At 44.9% G+C, this 26,893-nt stretch overlaps 1 protein-coding gene across 1 annotated transcript in view; it reads right to left on the bottom strand.

Moving 5' to 3' along the window:
- LOC126234226 (brain-specific angiogenesis inhibitor 1-associated protein 2-like) overlaps positions 1-26,893 on the bottom strand; it is a 639,899-nt gene that overhangs the window by 405,069 nt on the left and 207,937 nt on the right. The window contains exon 2 of the mRNA XM_049942915.1: positions 4,505-4,580. Coding sequence (XP_049798872.1) covers positions 4,505-4,580 — 76 coding nt within the window. The remainder of the gene's footprint in view (positions 1-4,504; positions 4,581-26,893) is intronic.

Below are 26,893 nucleotides of genomic sequence, written 5' to 3'. Positions count from 1 at the left end.
TTCGAGGCGCTACAGTCTGGTACCGAGCGACCGCTGCAGTCGCAGGTTCGAATCCTGCCTCGGGCATGGATGTACGTGATGTCCTTAGGTTGGTTAGGTTTAATTAGTTCAAGTTCTAGGCGACTGATGACCTCAGACGTTAAGTCGCATAGTGCTCAGAGCCATTTGAACCATTTGAGATCTCATCCACGCTATTGTGTTCCGCCAAACGATTCCTAGAAGGACAGTCGACGTGTCTGCTTTTGTAGTCCACCGTGATGACGTATTCCTGCAGCTACAGCGCTGATGTCAACAGTCAACTCAATGGTTGTTGCAGGTTAGCCAGCCAGCAAAAATAATGGTATTCTATCTCATCGATGGACAGTTTGCCAAATAAATAGGCGTGGAACTAGTTGGCGCCCTAACAACTACAAGGCACTCCTTTTCGATCACATGGTAGTTCATCTCCGTCTTGGACAATACTCTGGAAGCTTAATTTCACACCTTTTCATCACCTCCTGATTTTGTACTAGAACTGCATCTATGCCATTATCACAAGCTGTTAAAGCTCTGTCCCGGCATTCTCCTCATATAATGCTAGGACTGGGGAAGATGTTAGTGCCTTCTTATGGACAAGCCTTCTTTCTCATACGTCGTTTCAGGAGAATGCGAGGTGCCGGGGCTAGCAGTGTATTTGACACTAAATTCTTCTTGAATCTACATTTGTAAATGATGCTCTTAGGCCCCCCTATTCTAGCTCCGACTTTTGCTGTTGCACAAGGATAAAAAAAAAAAAAAAACACGCGAACTGACTCTAATCAACCCTGCCAGTGGACTAGAAGAGAGTTTGGCACCTGCAATAATTTAATTTGATAAATAAGTTATATAAACGAAGGTTTCATTAACATAGTGGGAAATGATGGGTTGCTCTACCGATTAACAGAATGAAAGTTCTGTCCAAAATAACAATATGATTTATTAAGACTAAACACAAAATAATAAATATAACACATGAAATATTTATAATACATCAAATTGGCTCAAATTGGAGACTCATACAAACACTGTAAAGGTGAAGTTGTCCCTAAACTAGATCGTGAGGTTTAAGACGAAGTGGTATGTGGAGCCAATTCCTTGCCATTCAAATCTCAAGAGAGACACACAGCTAACCCAACAGTCATTGCTGCTACTCAAGACAGAACAAAGTTAGAAAAAGACGAACAGGCGCGCTCTGCTGAGCTCTGATTGACTAGGAAAATCCCTATCTGCCGGTGCTGCGGACATACATTACCAAACTGTCTTCTTGACTGCCAGAACACGATCTGGCGTATCGGCGGCGATGGCTGGTTGCTTCGACGTCCTCGACCGAAAGGCGAGAGCCAACTACCTAGAGCACCCGTACAGGCTGAACACACAACATTCCCGCCCCCACGACAGTGGCCGTGGTTAAACGTTCCAATCAGCAACTCGAAAACCGGCGGAAAATTCCACTCCATTGCCAGAGCACTACCATTCCACCAATGGAGATTCTTGGCGCCAATTTCTGTGCTGATTTTGCTACGTCACGGAGCTATGCCCTGAGCAAGCCAATCACAGTTACTATTTTGCAGAAAGCGCGGGAATTTTCCCGCCACAACTGCCTGGGTACACAAGTCATTCCCACGCCTCGCTGGTAGCCCGCCAGAAAGTGTTTTCGCTAAGATTCTGCGAAGTAACGGAACCTCTAGCCTAGCCGCTACTTCAAACCCCTCCGGGCGTGTCTTTTGACAATGTCGGCGTCTGCAAAGCATTCACTCGACACCCTCACACCCATCGGCTTAACCCTCTCCAGTTCAACAGAGCCCGCCTGTCACCGGACCACCCGGGTGACGAGAGACGCTGCGTGGGAAGTCCGCGTGTGAAGGAATAGCAACTTTCCACCGCATGCAATTAGAGAGGAGAATCGTAAGATAGAAATATGAGAGGGGGCTCATGCCACCTCTCAAGAATTTGCCATCTCCGTGCAGTAGTTCTCGCAATGTGCTTGCTTGTGTAGCAGGTGGTACGAGCACATTCCGAGAAAACTTCTAACGTCACGAATGTTCCGAGGAATCGGAAAATTTGTAACTGATCTTATTTTCTTTATATCGGGATGGACTCCATCGCCATTCATTAGGTGCCGCAAGATTTTTATGTATAGGGCAACAAACAGTACTTCAGGTAGAGGCCTGTTGTCTGAACACACTTCAACACAGTTGTCAATGGACTTAGATGTTTTTCAACCTCCCAAAACAAAAACAAAAGATGAGCTTACGAAATCCAATATTAAGACGATGTTGATCGCCTTCCTTGACAGCAAGGCCTTGATCCACCATGAATTTATCACTGAGCGAGGTGGGGAAGATGACGATTGTTGCTTGATCTTTAGATTGTACTGGTAGCACCACGTCTCATCTCCTGTTATGATGCAGATATCAAACAAAGCGCGGGCATGGTGCTTCGAGTGACTGCACAAGAAGCGTTTCCTGACTGTTACCAAGAACCTTACAACCAGTGTCAGAAGCGTATTATAGTTAATGGCGATTACTTGAAAGGCCAGTGAAGGTAATTTGTATCTTACTCTTGTTTTCTTTATTTTCTGAGATCATTCACTGAATTTTTCAGACCCAGCTCGTACTTTCTCCTTTCAAGCAGCACTGGATAGATACCTTGTTTTTTATTTTGCTCAATCGTCGGTACTCAACGCAAAAATGCTATGTGTCTTCTTTCTACTTTTCAAGGATCACCGAAGAGGACCAAGGAGTCTCTGAAGTTACAGTGGTGTAATCTTGCACCACCTTCTCCACTGCCTAGAGGATTTTTTGCCGTTCAGCAGGCGACAATCTGTGTGAGCGCTGGCTAATTGATGGATGATCCCCAATCGTGGATATGGTGCTTAAGCATGGGCCGCTTTTGTTTTCTACAGTATCTGAAAGCATTAGGAACATGTATCACTCCCCAACATTGTTCCTCAGTCAAGTCAGATCCTACTGACAGTTTGATACTAGAATGAGATTTTCACTCTGCAGCGGAGTGTGCGCTGATACGAAACTTCTTGGCAGTTTCGCAGGAGAGCTTCTGTAAAGTTTGGAAGGTAGGAGACGAGATACTATCAGAAGTAAGGCTGTGAGGACCGGGCGTGAGTCGTGCTCCGGTAGCTCAGATGGTAGAGCACTTGCCCGCGAAAGGCAAAGGTCCCGAGTTTGAGTCTCGGTCGGGCACAGAGTTTTAATCTGCCAGGAAGTTTCATATCAGCGCACACTCCGCTGCACAGTGAAAATCTCATTCTGGAAACATACCCCAGGCTGTGGCTAAGCCATGTCTCCGCAGTATCCTTTCTTTCAGGAGTGCTAGTTCTGCAAGGTTCGCAGGAGAGCTTCTGTAAAGTTTGGAAGGTAGGAGACGAGATACTGGCAGAAGTAAAGCTGTGAGGACCGGCCGTGAGTCGTGCTTCGGTAGCTCAGATGGTAGAGCACTTGCCCGCGAAAGGCAAATGTCCCCAGTTCGAGTCTCGGTCGGGCACACAGTTTTAATCTGCCAGGAAGTTTCAGTTTGATACTAGTTTCCTTCCCTGCATTTTCTGTAGTGGTAGCGCCAAACGTTTCCTACCAGATGATACTAGTTTCCTAACAGATGATAGTAAGGTGTCTGGTTCAGCGGTCCCGACGCATACACCTTCAGGAATGAGTTGTGATTCAAAGTTCTCGTTGACCAACTACAATGCTTATGATCGTCGCTGAGAACTATCTCTCTTCTCAATCTGAGCAGGTTTCTGCAATCGATGAAAACTTTACAATTTAGCTGAGCGTCTCGCTTGATGACTGGAACTCGTGTCGGGTGATAGCAAACTAGGAACAGCGCAATCGGCAAACAACTTTTCGTCTCATAACGTGTCTGAAACATCAATCTCTTTGAGTTAGTGAACTGAGTCGTCACAAGCTTTCCCAAAGATAAACTGTCTGTGTGCACTGTTGATCATTTTTCTGTACACTACCTCCATGTTTCGTGGAGAAGACGTTTTACCATGACACAGTCTTTCTGTCTAGAGAGTAAGCTACCATGAAACGTCTTTAATTTTAAGAAATATCTGTAGTAAAGAGTGAGTATGTCGCTGGCAATGCTCTTACAAGCCATATCTCATTCCAGCACGATATGTTCATTCTGCCGGTATCATTTTCTTACCTCTACGAACTTGGCAGAAGCTTGCCTAAGGATATTGCGCGAAAACAAGATTTAAATTAACCACTTTATTATGTTTTGCAGAGTACCTACGGTGTAAATGAGAAACCAGATTTTGTTTCATTTATTTTCGTGTTAATCTCTTCCTTGTGAATGATGGACACAAATTTCATCTTCTATATTTATCTGCATGTTCCATTTATGCATCACTAAATTGAGGTATGTCGAGTTTGTGAGATTCGAGGCGATAGAGTGTTATAATATGTACAGTATCTTACTAGAAGCTTTTATCTAAGTACTTAAAGAAGGAGAGACCTCTATTACTCACCATGCAGGGCTTTGAGGTAAGCCTTTCCAGCCTGAATCAGCTGTCTCGCTCCTGGGTTGAACTTGTCTAGGATATTCTGAAACAAACGATATCTTCCTTTTATTTCCGTCCTATTAAAGATTATAATTGGTGAATGTACTACTTACAAAAAATCGCAGCTTATTATATATATGTACAACTGGTAGACAAGTGGGTTTGTATTTTCGGCCGGCCGATATGTAACCGAGCGGTTCTAGGCGCTTCAGTCTGCAACCGCGGGACCACTACGGTCGCAGGTTCGAATCCTACCTCGGGCATGGATGTGTGTGATGTCCTTAGGTTAGTTACGTTTAAGTAGTTCTACGTTCTAGGGGACAGATGACCTCAGATGTTAAGTCGCATAGTGCTCAGAGCCATTTGAACCATTTTTGTATTTTCGTTCAGCCGTTGTTGGGGCAAGTTTCCTTTTAAATCTCTAACCACATTCGAAAGACAACACACAACTTGAGACAGGCGATACAAAAGACTCTTTCGCACTGCTGTGTGAAGCGTGTCGGTTCCTATCCGTTTTGTGGGTGGTTAGTCTTTGACTAAGCAACAGCTTCGAGCGTGTCGCGACAAATGGGGTGCGCGTCGAGTTACCAGCCTTTTACAGAGGTACCGGACTCGCAAACTGGAGTGTTGGTCTGGTGGTCAGGAGGCAAAGTAGTGACTTTCACCTACAGGCGGATAAGGTGAGGAGGGCGTGACTGAGTCAATGAGCTCTGCGCCGGCAGCTGCGTGAGCGTGCGCGCAGCAGGCGTAGGCGGCGGCTGCACGCTGACGTGACAAAAGTCATGGGCGACCGATATGCACAGACAAAGTTGGCGGTAGTATTTCGTATACAAAGCAAAAACGGCGAGCGCTTTGGCGGAGCTTTCATTTGCACTCAGGCGATTCATGTGAAAAAGTTTGCGACGTCATTATTGTCGCACGGCAGGAATTAACAGACTTTGAACACGGAATGGTAGTTGGAGGTAGGCGCCTGGGACATTCCATTTCGGTCGGCCGCTGTGGTCGAGTGGTTCTAGGCGCTTCAGTCCAGAACCACGCCGCTGCTACGGTCGCAGGTTCGAATCCTGCCTCGGGCGTGGACGTGTGTGATGACCTCAGATGTTAAGGGGCTCCGGAAAGGCTCAAAATCTTGAAAAGTTCAATTTTTACTTTTTTGCGTTTTCTGAATCTGCAGACTATTACCTTTTAATAGATATATAATTTATTCAATTCCGAAGACTACAACTATTTTTAAATTTTTTTTGAAATGTGTTCTACATGGGCGTGACCCACTGTGGCGCTGTTAAACTGCTGTCAAGTGGTGTTATTATTAACGTCCATGTTCATCAGGTACATTTTAGTGATGTGAGATAAAGTATGTGTTGTGGCTAACCTGTGATGGTTCAATATATATCGCTGGTGTGATTGTCGATTGTTTCATGTTTATTTACTCTGTCGTTATCTCGAAAAAATTCGTAATTAATTCTGTTTCTTGAGTCTCTGTTTTGTTGAAGTATAATAATGAGTAAAAGTAAAGTTATTAGAAATCCTCTGAAGGCTTTTAAGAAAAGGAGAAATGTTGGGAAGCCAAAGGTATGTGTTATTACTGTAAACAATAAAGACGATAACCAAGTGAGTGAACCTAACCTCTCAAGTACACCTGCCCATAGCAGTCAAAGTGGGAAAGAAAATACTTCACAGAAGAAGCTTGGTTCAATGAGTGAAAACTATGAATGTTGCAATTTTCAGAGACTTAGCAGCACCTGAACTGTTGAAAAAGTGTATTCACGGAAAAACTCAAAACCCCAATGAAAGTGTAAACAGTGTTATATGGTCGAGAATCCCCAAGACTGTATTTGTTGGAATAGAAACACTTCACTTTGGTGTGTATGATGCTGTTGCGACTTTCAATGATGGCAACATTGTAAGGTGCAAGGTATTTAGAAATATGGGAATGAAGATAGGTTCTAACATGGTACGAGCGATGCTTGCTTTAGACAAGGAACGCCTTCGGGCTGCAGACAGGGCTGTAAAGAGTCTAGAAATACAAGCAAGAGTAAACAGGAGGAGGAACAAGAGGAAGCTGGAGGAGGAGTTTGCAGAGGATGAAGATAATCCATCCTATGGACCTGGAATGCACTAAAAAGTTAATCCAATCTTTGTCGCTCGATTCCCAAAACTTTTATTTTCTCATACTAATTACATGTTTTCTAAGGATCTTCCAAACATATTTGTTTCAAACTTTCAGTAAATGTTACACAGTACCTTCTGCATAATTTAACACAGCCTTTTTCCAAAAAACTGTATGTTTTTGAATATATAAAGAAAAAATTGCAAAAAAATGTGAATTTTCATTACAATTGAAAAAAAATCATCTTTAATAACTGAACTAAAATTTTGTAAAATCCCTGTGTTAAGTTGTAGCCCATATTCCAATAAATAATCTGTAAAAAGTTCAACTTCCTACCTCAAATACTTTGTGAGGAAAGATGTAATTTATAAGCGTTATTTTAACATTGCAAGTATAGGGCGTTCCGGAGCCCCTTAAGTCCCATAGTGCTTAGAGCTATTTGAACCATTCAATTTCAGAAATCTTTAGGATATGCAATATTCTGAGATCCATAGTGTCAAAAGTGCCCCGAGAATACGAAATACCAGGCGCTACCTCTCACCACGGCCACCGCAGTGGCCGACAGTCTTCATTGAACGACTGAGAGCAGCGGCGTCTTCGTAGTTGCCACTGGTAACAGACAAGCAACACTGCATGAAAGAACCGCAGAAATCGGTGTGAATGGTTTCTTTATGACAATGCGGCAAAATTTGGCGTTAATGGGCTGTGGCAGCAGACCACCTACCCTAGTGCCTTTGCTAATACTACGACATCATCGCCTGCAGCGCCTATGCTGGGCTCGCTAACATTTCGATTGGACCCTAGACGACTGGAAAAGCGTGGCTTGATCAAATGTGTCCCGATTTTAGTTGGTAAGAACTGATGATAGGGTTCGAGTGTGTCGCAGACTCCAAGAAGCCAGGGTCATTTTTTGTGGACAAAGCACTGTGCAAGCTGGTGGGGGCTCCATTTGAACCGATCATTGACTAGAAATGGGGTAATTTCCAAGAATGATTGCCTATCGAAGTTGTGTGGCCCAAACGACACATATCAAACGTGCGATTGTAAATCGATCATTTGAGTCTCGTGGTGGGTGTTATGAGTATGTTTACGGTGGTCACTAAAGCAACGGCAAAAGAAGAGCGTTAAAAAATACACTCCTGGAAATTGAAATAAGAACACCGTGAATTCATTGTCCCAGGAAGGGGAAACTTTATTGACACATTCCTTGGGTCAGATACATCACATGATCACACTGACAGACCCACAGGCACATAGACACAGGCAACAGAGCATGCACAATGTCGGCACTGGTACAGTGTATATCCACCTTTCGCAGCAATGCAGGTTGCTATTCTCCCATGGAGACGATCGTAGAGATGCTGGATGTAGTCCCGTGGAACGGCTTGCAATGTCATTTCCACCTGGCGCCTCAGTTGGACCAGCGTTCGTGCTGGACGTGCAGACCGCGTGAGACGACGCTTCATCCAGTCCCAAACATGCTCAATGGGGGACAGATCCGGAGATCTTGCTGGCCAGGGTAGTTGACTTACACCTTCTAGAGCACGTTGGGTGGCACGGGATACATGCGGACGTGCATTGTCCTGTTGGAACAGCACGTTCCCTTGCCGGTCTAGGAATGGTAGAACGATGGGTTCGATGACGGTTTGGATGTACCGTGCACTATTCAGTGTCCCCTCGACGATCACCAGTGGTGTACGGCCAGTGTAGGTGATGGCTCCCCACACCATGATGCCGGGTGTTGGCCCTGTGTGCCTCGGTCGTATGCAGTCCTGATTGTGGCGCTCACCTGCACGGCGCCAAACACGCATACGACCATCATTGGCACCAAGGCAGAAGCGACTCTCATCGCTGAAGACGACACGTCTCCATTCGTCCCTCCATTCACGCCTGTCGCGACACCACTGGAGGCGGGCTGCACGATGTTGGGGCGTGAGCGGAAGACGGCCTAACGGTGTGCGGGACCGTAGCCCAGCTTCATGGAGACGGTTGCGAATGGTCCTCGCCGATACCCCAGGAGCAACAGTGTCCCTAATTTGCTGGGAAGTGGCGGTGCGGTCCCCTACGGCACTGCGTAGGATCCTACGGTCTTGGCGTGCATCCGTGCGTCGCTGCGGTCCGGTCCCAGGTCGACGGGCACGTGCACCTTCCGCCGACCACTGGCGACAACATCGATGTACTGTGGAGACCTCACACCCCACTTGTTGAGCAATTCGGCGGTACGTCCACCCGGCCTCCCGCATGCCCACTATACGCCCTCGCTCAAAGTCCGTCAACTGCACATACGGTTCACGTTCACGCTGTCGCGGCATGCTACCAGTGTTAAAGACTGCGATGGAGCTCCGTATGCCACGGCAAACTGGCTGACACTGACGGCGGCGGTGCACAAATGCTGCGCAGCTAGCGCCATTCGACGGCCAACACCGCGGTTCCTGGTGTGTCCGCTGTGCCGTGCGTGTGATCATTGCTTGTACAGCCCTCTCGCAGTGTCCGGAGCAAGTATGGTGGGTCTGACACACCGGTGTCAATGTGTTCTTTTTTCCATTTCCAGGAGTGTACTTGTAATTACGAATGACACGACCTACCTTATTCGTTGTCGGTGTTGTCGTCATGTGAAAGTCCATGTGATGTGTACGCTACAGGGGCAATTCCCTTTTTCCCATAGCCCTGGTTAGCCGGCCGGTGTGGCCGTGCGGTTCTAGGCGCTTCAGTCTGGAACCGCGTGACCGCTGCGGTCGCGGGTTCGAATCCTGCCTCGGGCATGGATGTGTGTGATGTCCTTAGGTTAGTTAGGTTTAAGTAGTTCTAAGTTCTAGGGGACTGATGACCACAGATGTTAAGTCCGATAGTGCTCAGAGCCATTTGAACGATAGCCTGGTTAAACTCTGCCAATATCACTCAAGAATATCGGCAGAGTGTCACATGCGTTAACTTTTCCCTGCAAACGCAAGTCGTTCTGGACGCCCTTCTCTTTTAATGGAAGACTTCACAGATTTCCATAAGCGCTGAATATTCTGTGTGTGGACACTGGGGTCATCCGAAGACACAAACTCCACAGAGTGGTTCACGGATTCGTGATCGAATCTTCCAGCTTTCAGAGTCTTGTACGACTGAAACCCGTCTGTAATGACTTTAGTACCAGGGAGTATGAGGTGCTTTATCAGACCCACTAAAGTGACCTTGTCGCTGGACAATAACCTGACAACGAAATACTTCCGCGAGTCTCTTTCTTTTAACCGAATACCCAAATGAGATCGATTTCACTTTTTGAAGCTCGTTTTCTATGGTTCTTCCGTCTAGCTATATGAGATTCGTCAACTTCCACAACTTTATTTTCTCCACCAATTGGTACACTGTCCTCTGTCACTACCACATAACAGACTTCTCTGTAAAACCCGAAATACTCACTCACGCTATTTGCTAATAACTCAGTTTCTGATGCTGTTGCTTGCAACGTGTAGTCTTGAATCCAGAACGATAGAAGAATTACGCCGGTATGGATGGATGAATTGGAAGAGTCGAATCACGTTTCTTTCTGATACTCGTTCGTTTTCCGCACTGTCCGCAATGAAATTGAAACGATATGTCAGCATCGAAACTCCTCTTACGAAGTTTTACACACATCGCAGCACCACAGTCAACACAGTCCCTCCTTTCGTCGTCCGGTAGTACTCCATACTTGCGGCCAATAGTCAAACAATTTTCTACAGTGGATACGAATGGAATGAGATTTTTCCGTGTTAGAGAATCCTCCGAAGGAACGTCAGGAACACCAGACATCCACAGAAATCGTCTGGGTTCCCAAGCAAGTCGCAAATGTTTCACGGAGAACAGAGCAAGTAAATGAACAACGTAAAACAGATAAAAATGACGATCACAAATCATTGATCAAAACGCGCCACGAGACTCGCATGATGAATTTACAATCGCACGTTCGATATGTGTCGTTTGGACCCCGCGACTTTAATAGGCAATCATTCTTGGAAATTACCAGAAACGATTATATTCGGCTACTTTGGGGCCATTTTGAGCCATTCATTGACTTCATGTTCGCAAACAACTGTGTCATTACACCGGACCACAATTGTTCGCGGCCGGCCGCGGTGGTCTCGCGGTTCTAGGCGCGCAGTCAGGAACCGTGCGACTGCTACGGTCGCAGGTTCGAATCCTGCCTCGGGCATGGATGTGTGTGAAGTCCTTAGGTTAGTTAGGTTTAAGTAGTTCTAAGTTCTAGGGGACTGATGACCACAGCAGTTGAGTCCCATAGTGCTCAGAGCCACTTGAACCATTTTTGAATTGTTCGCGATTCATTTGAAGAACTTTGTGGACAATTAGAGCGAAAGATGTGGCCACCCTAATCGCCCGACATGAATCCTATGGACATTTATGAGACGTAATCGAGGGTTCAGTCCGCCCCCAAAATGCAGCAAGGGCCTTTTCGCAATTATGGACATCTATAGCGGTAGCGTGGCTCAATACGAGCATTTCTGCAGATGACTTCCAGCGAACTTGTTGAGTCGATGCCACTCCCAGTTGCAGCACTACGCCGGAGGCTTCCGACGTGATATTAGGAGGTACCCCTTGATTTTTTGCTCCTCAGTGTATACTCGTGGGAAGTGGCCACAGCAAGACTGGTGTACCAATGGTCATTTGGGGCAGCCGCTATTCAACTCAAAACCCGGTGAGCACGTTTCAGAACTTTGCCTGTCATAGTGAGCTTGTGTCGCGAAGCTGATTTCAAATATAGCACACTCTGTGTAGCGCTTTTTTCCAAACCTTGTTTCCATTAAGTGCAGTCACCTTTTACTTGGTGGTTAATACTTGTCGACAGCCTGGAAGGTAGTGGACTATTTTTCATGTTAAATAGTTTCCACCAGTTGTACGGTTTTTTTTAATTGCGAGTTGGGATTAGATGTTCCTTCTTATTGTTTAAATTAACCATTCATCAGTTTGTGTCCCAGGGTAAATTGTGAGAAAAAAGGTTTGATACAGCTGTTCTGACCTCTCTTAGTCAGTGTGTTTGGCTCTAAATTTTGGTGACGTGGTTTTGGTTACTTGTTTTATTTGTCGCTCTGCTTTGCATAATGTTATTTTATTAGTCTTCCATCATTTGCACTGTCTTTTCAAGATTCCAGCTAGCAGTATTACTGTTGTACCATGTTTACCAAGGCTCCCCGTTTAACTCTTCAAGAGTTTACAGCCAACGCCACAAATTATAGCTGTTAGTGTTTTAACTTATCTCTGTTTTTTTATGTATTATGTAAGGAACTGCCGTCAGACACGAGTACTGCTTCAATTCATTCTGGTTTTTATTTGTGCGATTTAAATTATTCAAGTACTTATTGTCGATGCTTGGCTATTCAAGAGTTAGCAGCTACTGTCGTAAAGTACAAGCAGTCCTGCTTTAACTTGTTTATTTTATTCATGCGGTTTAAATTATTTATTTGTGTGTTGAATGATTATTCTAATTTTTTCTGAATAGATGCAATGAAATCTGTAATTTTGGCGAACTTAGAAGACGTGTTCGGTTTCTAAACTGATTCTGTGTGTACGTTAAGTGTATTTCTATTTTATGTTTCAGAAGTATACTTAAATGCGCTACTTAGGCCGATCTTGTAGTAGAGCGAATTTAGTATTGTGAACTGGTGCCAGCTTTGAGTCCTGCCCACATTTGTATTATTGTAATATCTGATTTATTGAGAATCTGCTGGAACTGAATGATATTGTTATTTATTGTTGTGCGCAGAGCTCAGATATTTGTATAAAATTTTCTTTATTGTGGGAATGATGTTTGAGGGCTTGCAACAACTCCTTAACCATCGTTCTCTACGACCGTTTCACTATGAATTTATCTTATTTTTGCCACCAAGGTTTATCAGAGAAAGGTGTGCTTGAGGCTGCAAATGTCTAGCTTTCTAAATGACTTAGAGAAGACAGTCCTCAGAGCAACCTTCAATCTTATCATTTTAACACAGTGGGGTATTGTTAGTGATCAGATGGCTATACGATACGCACCTACTAGGATATGTTGAAGCAGAACGCTCAAGATCGTGAGATCAGAAGTGGTAGTTTAACGACCATTGATCTGGTACAACATCCACCCAGAACATAAGGTTTGGATAGATCGTTTAAGCAAATGCTGGGATAGTCGTCAATATCAGCTTCAGATAATATGATGTGTAGGGTTATCCGTATGTACCTGTGGTGTTACAAAAGACAAATACGTGAAAACTACAAACCATACCGAAGAATGACATATATCAGTGGTTAGAGCATCTCTTTAAGTTTCGATTCCGCATTTCAACCCGTATCGATAGCTTACTCGATCACATTGTCAAGTACAACCTCTTTCAGGTTCAAAGTACTGTACGTTGTTACGCTGCAGTGATCGCGAAAAATATTTTCTCAGGCAGGTGCAATGACAAACTTTTGAACCCATTAAATATGTTGATGATGAGAAGAAGAAATTAATGGCAATGCAAGACAAAATGTGTAAAAATGTTTGAAAATTGAGGAAGGAGGGACTTATTGCCAAGGATCAAGGTATCCAAGTATCTACTGCAAAGAAGAAGCAAAGTGCACACAGTTTTTGGTTAGCCGTATGGATAAATGTGTTATTAGCCAGCAATTTCTTCGGTATTATGAACCAAAGAAGAGAAAACCAAAACTGAAAGAGCTTCACTGCTTTTGGTGCACTGAAATGGGGTTTCATTCCGGATCCATTCTCATGTGGAAAGCGAAAAACAAAACTTCACTACATCACTCAGAAACGAACTGCGGAAACTTCTAGTAAATATATAGTCAAACTTTCATAATGAAGCTTATCTCAACATATAGATGAATAGACGATCTTCTACTATGAGTTTTCCTTGGTTATGGTCCACAGTCGTTGTAATTCGTCATATGCATGGCCACGCCATAGTTGCCGAAGGCACCAGTAGAGGCAGGCGTGTCAGAACATTAAGACAAATCACCTCTCCGTATTGTCACATCGAATTAATTTCCGCCTGCGGATGGGCAACCCAATGAAAATATTTCCAAAGCAATCAGCTGTCATTGTGCTTTCCTGCCAGGAGCAGCATCGAGGTCTGCTGCGTAGCAAACAGTGCCCATATTGGGCACCTCTAATGGGAGTCAAAAACATTTAAAACACGCTCTCTCCATCGACACAGAGTGTCCAGCGAAATAGTCCCTTATTTTGAAATTAAATATTTCGGAAACTAAGATCGATAGCCGAGTGAATCAAACGGTAATTTTATTGTGAAGGGTGTAAGAAGTTTATACAGAAGTTTCGAAATAGTTTGAAACGCTGGTAACAGATGGTGCTGTACGCTGTGCATCTCGTACAGTATCAGCGTCCACAAATAAACTCATCCTCTGCAAGCAGTCTTCACAATCACATCACAATCATTAAGGAACGTTCACCACTCGCGGTATGAATGTGGCGAAAACAGACAAATTTGCCATCATGTGCTGTAGTGACTTAACGGATTCAGATGCCTTACAGACCGCCGATTCAAGCTCGCCCAGGATGGTGGGATGGTTTCGGTAGGCAGTGTCTTTTAATGTGCTTCACAAAAAAAGTCACAAGGAGTCAGATCGGGCAAACATCGACAAAGTGGTGCACCTGTTATTTTTGATGTTGCCTGGCCCATTCTTGCGTGAACCACTCGGAGTGTGGTCCACCCCACAGCGCTAGCTGTGTGGCAACACACATTTTTTCCAAAAGAGCAGTGTCACATTCACTAGTGATCGTTTGTCTCATGAAAAACGTTGAAATAATGCCTCAGCTGCATACTGGAGGCCAAACAATAACTTTGTGGGAATACAGTGGTTTTGCTTCGCTAAAAATGGAATTTTCGGAACCCGAAAACCGCAATTTTTGTTTATTCACGACTCAATTCTGGTGGAAGTGTGCTTCACCTGTAATCCAGATGCACCAACATCAAATCATTTATTGTGAATCAATAAAGTGGTTCGCATGGTGAGTCCTCTTTCGCACAACTCATGCAGGTGGAACAATAGTGGCTTTAGATTTTGAACTGGGAACATTTGTAGGCTATGTCTCAGTATTTTTGCATGCTGGAACGTTCCAAACCAGTCCCTGCTGCAATTCTTCGGACGAATTTCCTTGGATTTTGCTGAATAGCTCTGCAAACCATGGCGACGTTATTAGGAGTACTACAGTCGGCCTACATTCCCCGCTAGATCATCGGCCACGCTGCCTGTGCTATGGAGTCTGGCGAAGAGCTTGTGAATGGTTTTCGCATCGGGTCCTTTTGGAACATCAAATAGTGTTTGAAAATTGCGCCTTGTTGCCGCAGGACTGTGTCTTTTGTATTTATCATTTAATTCTCTTAGTGTTCAGCTATACCGAAGAATTCAAATTTGTGTACAATAATTGTTGTAACTATATAATAGTTCTGACAATGTTTAAATTATTATGTCAAGTAAACTACATTACATTACCAGATAAATGTTACTTATCTTGCAACGTCTGTCTCAGTGCCTGGGTTGGCTTCAGTGTTCCTATATAAATTGTTAGAATATTCGGACTAGGTCTTTTCAGATAACAAATAGCTGAAATACTATCTTACTTTTAAAGGCAGTCTTTATTTATTTCTATGTTTTTGACACACTTTTTTCAACATAACTTCTCAAAAATACATTGTGCAACATTCTTTAACTAGAAAAAGAGCATGGTCGATCAGAGAGTAACATGTAGCAAACTTAATATCTGTTAAACCCATTCTCTCTATCTTAAAATATCTAAAACAACTGTGATGTACTTGGCGCCAAAATCTCTACAAGTATTATGAACCTAGCTTTCAGCACCTTCTAGAACAGGTTGTAGTACAAATTAATATTAACATGACTGTCTTAATTGAAATTATTTTTTCATATTCAATTTGTATAGTGTACTCTGAAAATCTCGTAATTATTTACGTTAACATTTATAACAAAGGTTGAAAATTTTGACAATATAAAGAATAGCAGTTCCCTGCAATTTTATCAGATCGATTTAATCATCGATAGTGAAATTATAAAAATTATAAACATTATATATATATATATATATATATATATATATATATATATATATATATATATATATATATATATATTAGAAAATTAGAAAAAGACAAAAAATTCGTCAGAATGAAAACTGAAGCATATCATTATTGTCTTTACTATAGATTGGTTTTTAGATCAATTATGTGGACAACTATGATTACTAATTTTCGTGGTTCAAGATCGACATTACGAAATGGATCGTTCTGAACAATAAAAAATATATTATCAGAATAACAGTCTTGTTGTTGTCGTGGTGGTGGTCTTCAGCCCAGAGACTGGTTTAATACAGCTCTCCATGCTACTCTATCCTGTGCAAGCTTCTTCATCTCCCAGTACCTACTGAACCTACATCCTTCTGAATCTGCTTAGTGTATTTATCTCTTGGTTTCCCTCTACGATTTTTACCCTCCACGCTGCCCTCCAATACTAAATTGGTGATCCCTTGATAGGTCGGAACATGTCCTACCAACCGATCCCTTCTTCTAGTCAAGGTGTGCCACAAATTTCTCTTCTCCCTAATTCTATTCAATACCTCCTCATTAGTTTTGTGATCTACCCGTCTAATCTTCATCATTCTTCTGTAGCACCACATTTCGGAAGCTTCTATTCTCTTCTTGTCCAAACTATTTATCGTCCACGTTTCACTTCCATACATGGGCATGTTTTGACTCTATAACAAGTTAGACAAAAAATATGACATTTTAATTTGGAGACACACCTAGCACTTATCGACTTCGAGAAGGCATTTGACAGCATCAACAGAAAAAAGTCTGGTCAATAACGGAGCAAAGAGATTTCCCTAGACACCTGGTAAAAGTATGCTAAGGTTTATACAAAAACACGAAAATAAGAATAGAGAATGGCAGAGACCTGACACGAGGAAATAGAGATAAACCAGGGACGACCTGGTCAGGTACTGGATGATGGACAGAATACCTCAAGGCATAAGAACTGGGCCAGACAAATGTCTAAGTACAATTGATTTTGCTGAAGACCATTTAATCAGATAGGAAAATAAAGACAAATTGCAAACAGTGGCACGTAGCTTAAACAATACAAGCCTAAATTACAATCTAAAGAGATGAACAGCAAAAACGAAAGTAATGCCGTTTTTAGGAAAGTGCCTTGCAAGGAATAAGATAGTCATATTTAGGATGTGAGATAACACTGAAGGAGAGGTAGACATGAAAAAATTAACGTCCATCAACCAACATGTGGCTCGATAAGAAGAACAATAAAGGGTAAAACTAGAAGATGAACTCAAAAGAAATTTTATAAAATCGTTGCTCTATCCATAGTACTACATGGACCTAAAAATTGGACATCAAGATCAAAAGGCCTAAGACGTCTTGAAACGCCAGAAGTGAAGTTCATTAGATCGGTGAAGACAGAATAAGAAACGAAGAAATAAGGAAAGAACGTGGGAGAGGGGGGGGGGGGTTACAGCCATTAACTGAAAAAGTATTCCAGAAAAGTAGGATTGGAATGAGCATATATTGTGTATTTTACTTCAGAGACTCTCTTGACAAGCAGTGGAATACAATCCTAGTGGAAGAAGGAGTATAGCAAGGCCTAGGAAAAGATGGCGAGGACATAAAAGGCCATAAGGCCTAATCTTGACTGGCAGAATAAGATGATTTGTTTTTCATTACTACACTGACGGAGAAAAAACGCAACACCAAGAACTAGTTGTGCGATATGAACGGAGACTGGTAAGAGTGTTTCTGCCTGTGAAACATGATGTTTCGCGCCAGTAGCATAAGAATGTCACTAGCAGCGCCTCTATCAGGACATAAATCAGGTTTGCTTTAAACATAGACGCTTTATCTGTCATCGGCGTTAGTTATCTTTGAGATTGGAGGTGGTAAGTTGACGTTAGTCAAAAATGCCTTTAAGGTGACTGAGAAGCCATTATCGACAACTCGCTGAGTTTGAAGGAGGAAGTGTAACAGGGCTTCGAGAAGGTGGATATTCCTTCTGCAAATATTGCAGGAAGACTTAGCAGGAATGTAGCCACTGTGCATGACTCCAGGCAGCGGTGGTCACGGGAATGTACAGTCGGAAGAACACAGGACTCCGGACTGCCACGTGGCACCACCGAGAGGAAAGACCACCGTGTTCAGCGTATGGCTCTGGCGCATCGTACTGCACCTGCAGCAGCAGTCTGAGCAGCAGGTGGCTCCACAGTGACGTCAGTTACTTCAAGGACAGCTCTGAGCCAAACTCCTGCCGTCCATTCCACCGACCCAAAACCATCGGCACTTACAGCTCGGGTGGCGTCAAGTGAGAGGAGGGCAGGGTGGAGGTCTGTTGTGTTTCGTGATGATAGCTGGCCCTGTGTCGGTGACAGTGATGGCTGTGTCTTGGTTAGAAGGATGTCAGTTTGCAAGCGTATTGTCATATCGCTGGCTTAGTTGTGGAGTCTGCAGAGTCGAGCGCGGGACATCGAAGTGTTATGTTGTGTTGTGGATAGCTCTGCATGTAAGAAGCATTCTTAGTATGGAAGTTGAAGTGTTGCTACAAGTGCTATCACAGTAAAGTGATGAAATATGCAAGTGATTCAGAGGAAATTGCGTCAAGAAGTAATTAAAAATGAGCAGAGCTGCTGATAACGTATTTGTGTATGCTCTGGTTGCGTGTCGTACCGTACTGTATCAATTATCCGCACTGTGTACGGTACGCTTACGCTCGTCCAAGTGATATTGTGGGCAGATAATCATCAAGATTGTTAATTGGGATAAACATTTACGACTCAGAGTGTACGAGGTGTGGCTAGAAAAAAACCGTACTAGTACTGGTGAAACAATAAAACGAATGCAATAAGTCTGAAAGTCGCGTGGCCTGTCACGTGACTCTCGCTCCGCCTACTACTCGAGTTTCATCTGCCTCCTGCACTCAGTCTGCCCGTGGCGTCTGTTTTAAGTAGTTGACGTTTTGTCTGTGCGTCGGAAAATGTTGAGTGTACAGAAAGAACAGCGCGTTAACATCAAATTTTGTTTCAAACTAGGAAAATCTGCAAGTGAAACGTTTGTAATGTTACAACAAGTGTACGGCGATGATTGTTCATCGCGGACACAAGTGTTTGAGTGGTTTAAACGATTTAAAGATGCCCGCGAAGACACCAGTGATGACACTCGCACTGGCAGACCATTGTCAGCAAAAACTGATGCAAACATTGAAAAAATCGGTAAACTTGTTCGACAAGATCGCCGTTTAACAATCAGAGCAGTGTCTGAGTTAACAGGAGTTGACGAGGAAAGTGTTAGGCAGATTCTTCATGAAAGTTTCAACATGAACAAAGTGTGTTCAAAAATGGTTCCAAAGTGTCTCACAATTGAACAGAAGGAACGCCGAAGAATGATTTGTTCTGACATCCTGGAAAACATTGAAAGTGATCCCACCTTCTTACAAAATGTTATTACTTGCGATGAATCGTGGTTTTTTACTTACGATCCCGAAACTAAACGCCAATCGATGCATTGGAAAACTCCTGGTTCTCCACGACAAAAAAAAGCACGAATGTCAAAATCGAAATTCAAGGCAATGATGATTGTTTTTTTTTTTTTTTTTGACATCAAAGGGATTGTGCACATTGATTGGGTACCAGAGGGACGAACAGTGAATCAGCATTACTACATTAGCGTCCTGGCTACCCTACGTGAGCGAGTACGGAGAAAACGGAACGATTTGTGGAGAAAAAAGTCATGGATCCTTCACCAAGACAATGCCCCAGCTCACAGTGCGTTGTCAGTGAAGACGTTTTTGGCAAAACACGACATTCCCATCTTAGATCATCCACCCTACTCACCTGATTTGGCCCCCTGTGACTTTTTTCTTTTCCCTAAAGTCAAGTCAGCTTTGAAAGGAACTAGATTTGAGACTGTTGAAGCAGTAAAAGAAAAAGCGACGGAAGTAATGTATGGACTTACCGAAAATGATCTGCAGCATTGCTATGAACAGTGGAAAATTCGTATGGAGCGGTGTAGAGACCGAGGAGGAGAGTACATTGAAGGAGATAACATGAAATTGTAAATAATTGTAAATAAATGTTTTTTCCAGCATCAGTCCGCTTTTTTTCTAGCCGCACCTCGTAAACAGTGGAACCTGTAATTTCTTATCGTCTCAGAATATAGTTGTTCATACCAGGCGTAGGACAGTGTTGTGTTTTAACGTTGAATGGCTCCCCTAAACCCGCTTGCATATTTCGATAGATAATTTCAGGTAAGCCAGCAGCAGTGTGGAGCAGAACAGTACGACCGCTGCGGGATTATCAGGTAAATGGTGTGGACAGGGCGCACGGTCGAAACGACAACCAAAGAAGAGAAGGGTTCCCCACCCATTTGTACCCCCGGGCGTGTTATTCGTTTTTTTTTCTGGTATGAACAACTATATTCTGAGACAATAAAAGAAAGTCGCAGGTTGCACTGTTTACATAGCAAATCAGAAGTGTTATCCCAATTAATGGATGATTAACAGTCCACAATATCTTCGCCCGAGCGTACGCGTAACCGACACGACGCGGGTGATTGTTCATGATGTGGAAGCCCAATGATCGCAAGAAAGTTCTTATGCTCGTCACGCATACACACATATCTGGTACCCGTCGACCTCGACACTAGTAATGATATGGCACTGTTCGTAAAGTTAATTTTTCAGTTCTCATTTGTAGGCGCGTGCGCGTAAGCGTCGCGGCGCGGTTGATTGTTGATGATGCGGAACGCGATGATCGAACGCACGTCCTCACGGTCGCTACAAGACACTGACACTTAAATGCTCTCTTTTGTGGTAAATAGTATTACTGATTCACATTAGTTCATTCTTGGAGACCGAACACGGCGCGGATGATTGATACTGTACGGTACGACACGCAACGAGAGGATACACAAATACGTTATCATCAGCACTGCTCATTTTTAAATTACATCTTGACACACTTTCCTCTGAATCACTTCCATATTTCATCACGTTACTGTAATAGCACTTGTAGCAACACTTCAACTTCCATACTAACAACCGAACAAAATTTCGGTGTCCCGCACTCGACTCTGCCGACGTGGCTACCCGCAAAGATACTCAGCAACTAAGCCAGCGATATGACAATACGCTTGCAAGTTGAGGACCTGCAATCAACCTATCTGCGTTCTATAAGCACCGGACCCTATGGTCCGCGGTGAGGTTTCATTTGATAGCAGGGGCAGTCTAATAGTTATCACATGCATCCTGACTGGAAAATTATGTGTCAGTCAGGTGATTCGATCTGTTGTGCTCCTATTCATGAACAGCATTCCGCGGGGTGTTTTCCTACAAGATAACGCTCGCGCACATACCGCTGTTGCAGCCCAATATGCACTACAGAGTGACGACATGTTGTCTTGACATGATCGATCACCAGATCTATCTCCAGTCCAGCACATAAAGGACTGATCGGACGACAACTCCAGCGTCATCCACAACCAGTATTAACCGTCCTCTATTGACTGACCAACTCAAAAAGCTTGGAACTCCACCCCACAAATCAACATCCGTCACCTGTGCAACATAATTCATGCACGTTTGCACGCTTGCTTTCAACAATCTCGTGGTTACACCGGTTATTAATGTACCATCACTTCACATTTGCAATGGCTTATCTTGTATTTACATTAACTTGTGTTCTTGCAATGATTCTCATGTTACCGAGGCAAATGTATTCCCGAAATTTCATTACTCTACATTAATTATATTTTGGTACTGCGATTTTCTTTCTGTCATTGTATGTATCGCATAAACCAGATGGCAGTTATAAGAGTCGAAGGGCATGAAAGGGAAGCAGTGGTTGGGAAGGGAGTGAGACACGGTTGTAGTCTATCCCCGATGTTATTCAATCTGCATATTGAGCAAGCAGTAAAGGAAACAAAAGAAAAATTCGGAGTAGGAATTAAAATCCATGCAGAAGGAATAAAAAGTTTGAGGTTCGCCGATGACACTGTAATTCTGTCAGAGACAGCGAAGGACCTGGAAGAGCAGCTGAACGGAATGGACAGTGTCTTGAAAGGAGGATATAAGATGAACATCAACAAAACCAAAACGAAGATACTGGAATGTAGTCGAATTAAATAGGGTGATGCTGCGGGAATTAGATTAGGAAATGAGACGCTTAAGCCGGCCGGTGTGGCCGAGCGGTTCTAGGTGCTACAGTCAGGCACCGTGTGACCGCTACGGTCGCAGGTTCGAATCCTGCCTCTGGCATGGATGTGTGTGATGTCCTTTGGTTAGTTAGGTTTAAGTAGTTCTAACTTGTAGGGGACTGATGACCTCAGCAGTTAAGTCCCATATTGATCAGAGCCATTTGAACCATTTTTGAGACGATTAAAGTAGTAAAGGAGTTTTGCTATTTGGGGAGAAAAATAACAGGTGATGGTCGAAGTAGAGAGGATATAAAATGTAGACTAGCAAAGGCAAGGAAAGCGTTTCTTAAGAAGAGAAATTTGTTAACATGGAGTACAGATATAAGTGTCAGGAAGTCGTTTATGAAAGTATTTGTGTGGAGTGCAGCCATGTATGGAAGTGAAACGTGGACGATAAATAGTTTAGACAAGAAGAGAATAGAAGATTTCGAAATGTGGTGCTACAGAAGAATGCTGAAGATTAGATGGGTAGATTACATAACTAATGAGGAGGTATTGAATAGAATTAGGAAGGAGTTTGTAGCACAACTTGCCAAGAAGAAGGGAGCGGTTGGTAGGAGGTATTGAATAGAAGTGGGGAGAAGAGAAATTTGTGGCACAATTTGACTAGAAGAAGGGGTCGGTTGGTAGGTCATATTCTGAGGCATCAAGGGATCACTAATTCAGTAGCGTGGAGGGTAAAAAACGTAGAGGGAGACCAAGAGATGAATACACTAAACATATTCAGAAGGATGTAGGTTGCAGTAGGTACTGCGAGATGAAGAAGCTTGCACAGAATAGAGTAGCATGGAGAGCTGCATCAAACGAGTATAGGGACTGAAGACCACAACAAGAACAAGGTTCCGCATATTTATTTATAACAGCGACAAATTAATCCTTCTCTGTCAGTTGCTGCAGTAGTGGTTAGTGTGTTCGGTTGCTTACGTCTCGGCACTGGTAGCCACAAACAGCTGAGACTCGGTGAATCCCAGGTGGCCACTCTTCCGCCACGGAGTTGGGTGAGTGAGTTTCCGGCGGATGAAAAGTGAGGAGCGGAGTTATTGGGATGCGCAGAGCCGTGTATCTCGCGGCGGATGATGGATTCTCGGGGTCGTGGGAACGGCTCCCGGTGTCCGCGGCTGCAATCAATCAGCGCAGCCCAGCCGGTGGGCGGCAACCTGTTCCTCTGGTCTGCCGCCCGGCTGGCCACGTGGCAGGCCGCCAGCCGGGAACCTGAGTGTGTCCGCGGCTGCAGGGGTCGCAGTCTGGCACACGTCTTCCTGCCGGCCCCAGGAACACTGAGCGTGAAATACAGAGCAGCCGCTACGCGGGCTCTGTTCGTCAAAAGTTCAACTGTAGTCATTCAGTTACCGTTCATACTTAATTTTGTTCTAGATAAACAACGACTAACGTTTGTATATCTATATCAGCATGCATAATCCGCAAGCCACGGTATTGTGCGTGGTGGAGTGTACCCTATCTACATCTACATCTACATCCATACTCCGCAAGCCACCTGACGGTGTGTGGCGGAGGGTACCTTGAGTACCTCTATCGGTTCTCCCTTCTATTCCAGTCTCGTATTGTTCGTGGAAAGAAGGATTGTCGGTATGCCTATAATCTCTCTGGTTTTATCCTCATGGTCTCTTCGCGTGACATACGTAGGAGGGAGCAATATACTGCTTGACTCCTCGGTGAAGGTATGTTCTCGAAACTTTAACAAAAGCCCGTACCGAGCTACTGAGCGTCTCTACTGCAGAGTCTTCCACTGCAGTTTATCTATCATCTTCGTAACTCTTTCGCGATTACTAAATGATCCTGTAACGAAGCGCGCTGCTCTCCGTTGGATCTTCTCTATCTCTTCTATCAACCCTATCTGGTACGGAACCCACTACTATACTACACTCAGGCTCATAAATTAAGGATAATGCTGATACATTGTGAAACAACGCTCTGGTGGGCGGTTTGCGGGTTATAATCACCTCGGGGTATGACCATGCGGTGCATTTGACCTGCGGTCGTCGCACGGTGGCGCTGGCAGCAGTCCACATACGCAGAGGTGTGTTGGTGCATGTCAGAGTACGGTGCAGCGAGTAAGTGTGCAGACGTTTTCAGACGTGCTAATGCTGGCTGTGTGTTGAAAATGGCTCAATGAACACATATTGATAACGTTATGGGGGGTAGAATACTAGGGTGACTGGAGGTTGGTCAAACACAGCAGGTCGTAGCACAGGCCCTACGTGTGCCACAAACTGTGATCTCAAGATTATGGCAACGATTCCAGCAGACAGCAAACGTGTCCAGGCGCTACGGTACAGGACGTCCACAGTATACAACACCCTAAGAAGACCGATATCTCACCACCAGTGCCCGCTGACGGCCACGGTGTACTGCAGGTAGCCTTGCTCGGTACCGTACCGCATCCACTGGAACAGTTGTCTCCAGACACACGGTCTACAGACGACTGAACAGGCATGGTTTATTCGTCCAGAGACCTGCAAAGTGCATTTCACTGACCCCTGGTCACTGGAGAGCGCATAAACCCTGGTGTCAAGAAAACAGTACATGGTCATTGGAACAGTAGTCCCCAGGTTATGTTCACGGACGAGGCCAGGTATAGTCTGAACAATGATTCTCGCCGGTTTTTCATGTTGCGTGAACCAGGAACCATGTCCTTGAAAGGGAGCTGTATGGAGGTCGTGGTCTGATGGTGTGGAGTGGGATTATGATTGGTGCACGTACACCCCTGCATGTCTTTGACAGAGGAACTGTAACAGGTCAGGTGTATCGGGACGTCATTTTGCACCAGGATGTCCGAGTTTCATGGGTGCAGTGGATCCCACCTTCCTACTAATGGATGGTAATGCACGGTCCCACCGCGCTGCCATCGTGGAGAAGTACCTTGAAACAGAAGATATTAGGTGAATGGAGTGGCCTGCCTGTTCTCCAGACCTAAACCCAATCGAGCACGTCTGGGATGCTCTCGTTCGACGTATCGCTGCGCGTCTTCAAACCTGTAGGACACTTCAGGAGCTCCGACAGGCACTGGTGCAATAATGGGAGGCTACACCCCAGCAGCTGCTCGACCACCTGATTCAGAGTATGCCAACCCGTTGTGCGGCCTGTGTACGTGTGCATCGTGATCATATCCCCTATTGATGTCGGGGTACATGCTGAGGAAACAGTGGCGTTTTGTAGCACATGTGTTTCGGGACGGTTTTCTCAACTTATCACCAATACCATGGAGTTACAGATCTGTGTCTTGAGTGTTCCCTATGTGCCTATGCTATTAGCGCCAGTTTTGTGTAGTTCCACGTTGTGTGGTACCAGATTCTGCAATTATCCTTAATTTATGAGCATGACTGTAGTACTAGTTATTTCCTTTCCTGTTCCACTCACAAATAGAGATAACTAAAAACACAATCTATATGCCGCAATTCGAAACCTAATCTTTCTAACATTATCGTTGTGGTCCTTATGCGAAATGTACGTTAGTGGCAGTAGAATAGTTCTGCAGACTACCGGACATGCCGTTTCTCTAAAATTTCTGAATAGAGCTCCTCGAAAAGAACGACGCCTTCCCCAGTGGTTCCCATTTGAGTACCTGAAGCATCACAGTAATATTTGCATGCTGCTAGAGCCTATTGGTAACAAATGTAATAGTCGGTTATCACCCGCTTCGATTTCTTCCTGTAAGTGGACTTGGTGCGAATCCCAAATACACTCCTGGAAAAGGAAATAAGAACACATTGACACCGGTGTGTCAGACCCACCATACTTGCTCCGGACACTGCGAGAGGGCTGTACAAGCAATGATCACACACACGGCACAGCGGACACACCAGGAACCGCGGTGTTGGCCGTCGAATGGCGTTAGCTGCGCAGCATTTGTGCACCGCCGCCGTCAGTGTCAGCCAGTTTGCCGTGGCATACGGAGCTCCATCGCAGTCTTTAACACTGGTAGCATGCCGCGACAGCGTGGACGTGAACCGTATGCGCAGTTGACGGACTTTGAGCGAGGGCGTATAGTGGGCATGCGGGAGGCCGGGTGGACGTACCGCCGAATTGCTCAACACGTGGGGCGTGAGGTCTCCACAGTACATCGATGTTGTCGCCAGTGGTCGGCGGAAGGTGCACGTGCCCGTCGACCTGGGACCGGACCACAGCGACGCACGGATGCACGCCAAGACCGTAGGATCCTACGCAGTGCCGTAGGGGACCGCACCGCCACTTCCCAGCAAATTAGGGACACTGTTGCTCCTGGGGTATCGGCGAGGACCATTCGCAACCGTCTCCATGAAGCTGGGCTACGGTCACGCACACCGTTAGGCCGTCTTCCGCTCACGCCCCAACATCGTGCAGCCCGCCTCCAGTGGTGTCGCGACAGGCGTGAATGGAGGGACGAATGGAGACGTGTTGTCTTCAGCGATGAGAGTCGCTTCTGCCTTGGTGCCAATGATGGTCGTATGCGTGTTTGGCGCCGTGCAGGTGAGCGCCACAATCAGGACTGCATACGACCGAGGCACACAGGGCCAACACCCGGCATCATGGTGTGGGGAGCGATCTCCTACACTGGCCGTACACCACTGGTGATCGTCGAGGGGACACTGAATAGTGCACGGTACATCCAAACCGTCATCGAACCCATCGTTCTACCATTCCTAGACCGGCAAGGGAACTTGCTGTTCCAACAGGACAATGCACGTCCGCATGTATCCCGTGCCACCCAACGTGCTCTAGAAGGTGTAAGTCAACTACCCTGGCCAGCAAGATCTCCGGATCTGTCCCCCATTGAGCATGTTTGGGACTGGATGAAGCGTCGTCTCACGCGGTCTGCACGTCCAGCACGAACGCTGGTCCAACTGAGGCGCCAGGTGGAAATGGCATGGCAAGCCGTTCCACAGGACTACATCCAGCATCTCTACGATCGTCTCCATGGGAGAATAGCAGCCTGCATTGCTGCGAAAGGTGGATATACACTGTATACTAGTGCCGACATTGTGCATGCTCTGTTGCCTGTGTCTA

Source organism: Schistocerca nitens, chromosome 2 (assembly GCF_023898315.1).
Source record: "Schistocerca nitens isolate TAMUIC-IGC-003100 chromosome 2, iqSchNite1.1, whole genome shotgun sequence".
Classification (NCBI taxonomy): domain Eukaryota; kingdom Metazoa; phylum Arthropoda; class Insecta; order Orthoptera; family Acrididae; genus Schistocerca; species Schistocerca nitens.
The sequence above is the reverse complement of the archived record's forward strand: the minus strand, read 5'-3'. Positions and strand labels throughout refer to the sequence as shown.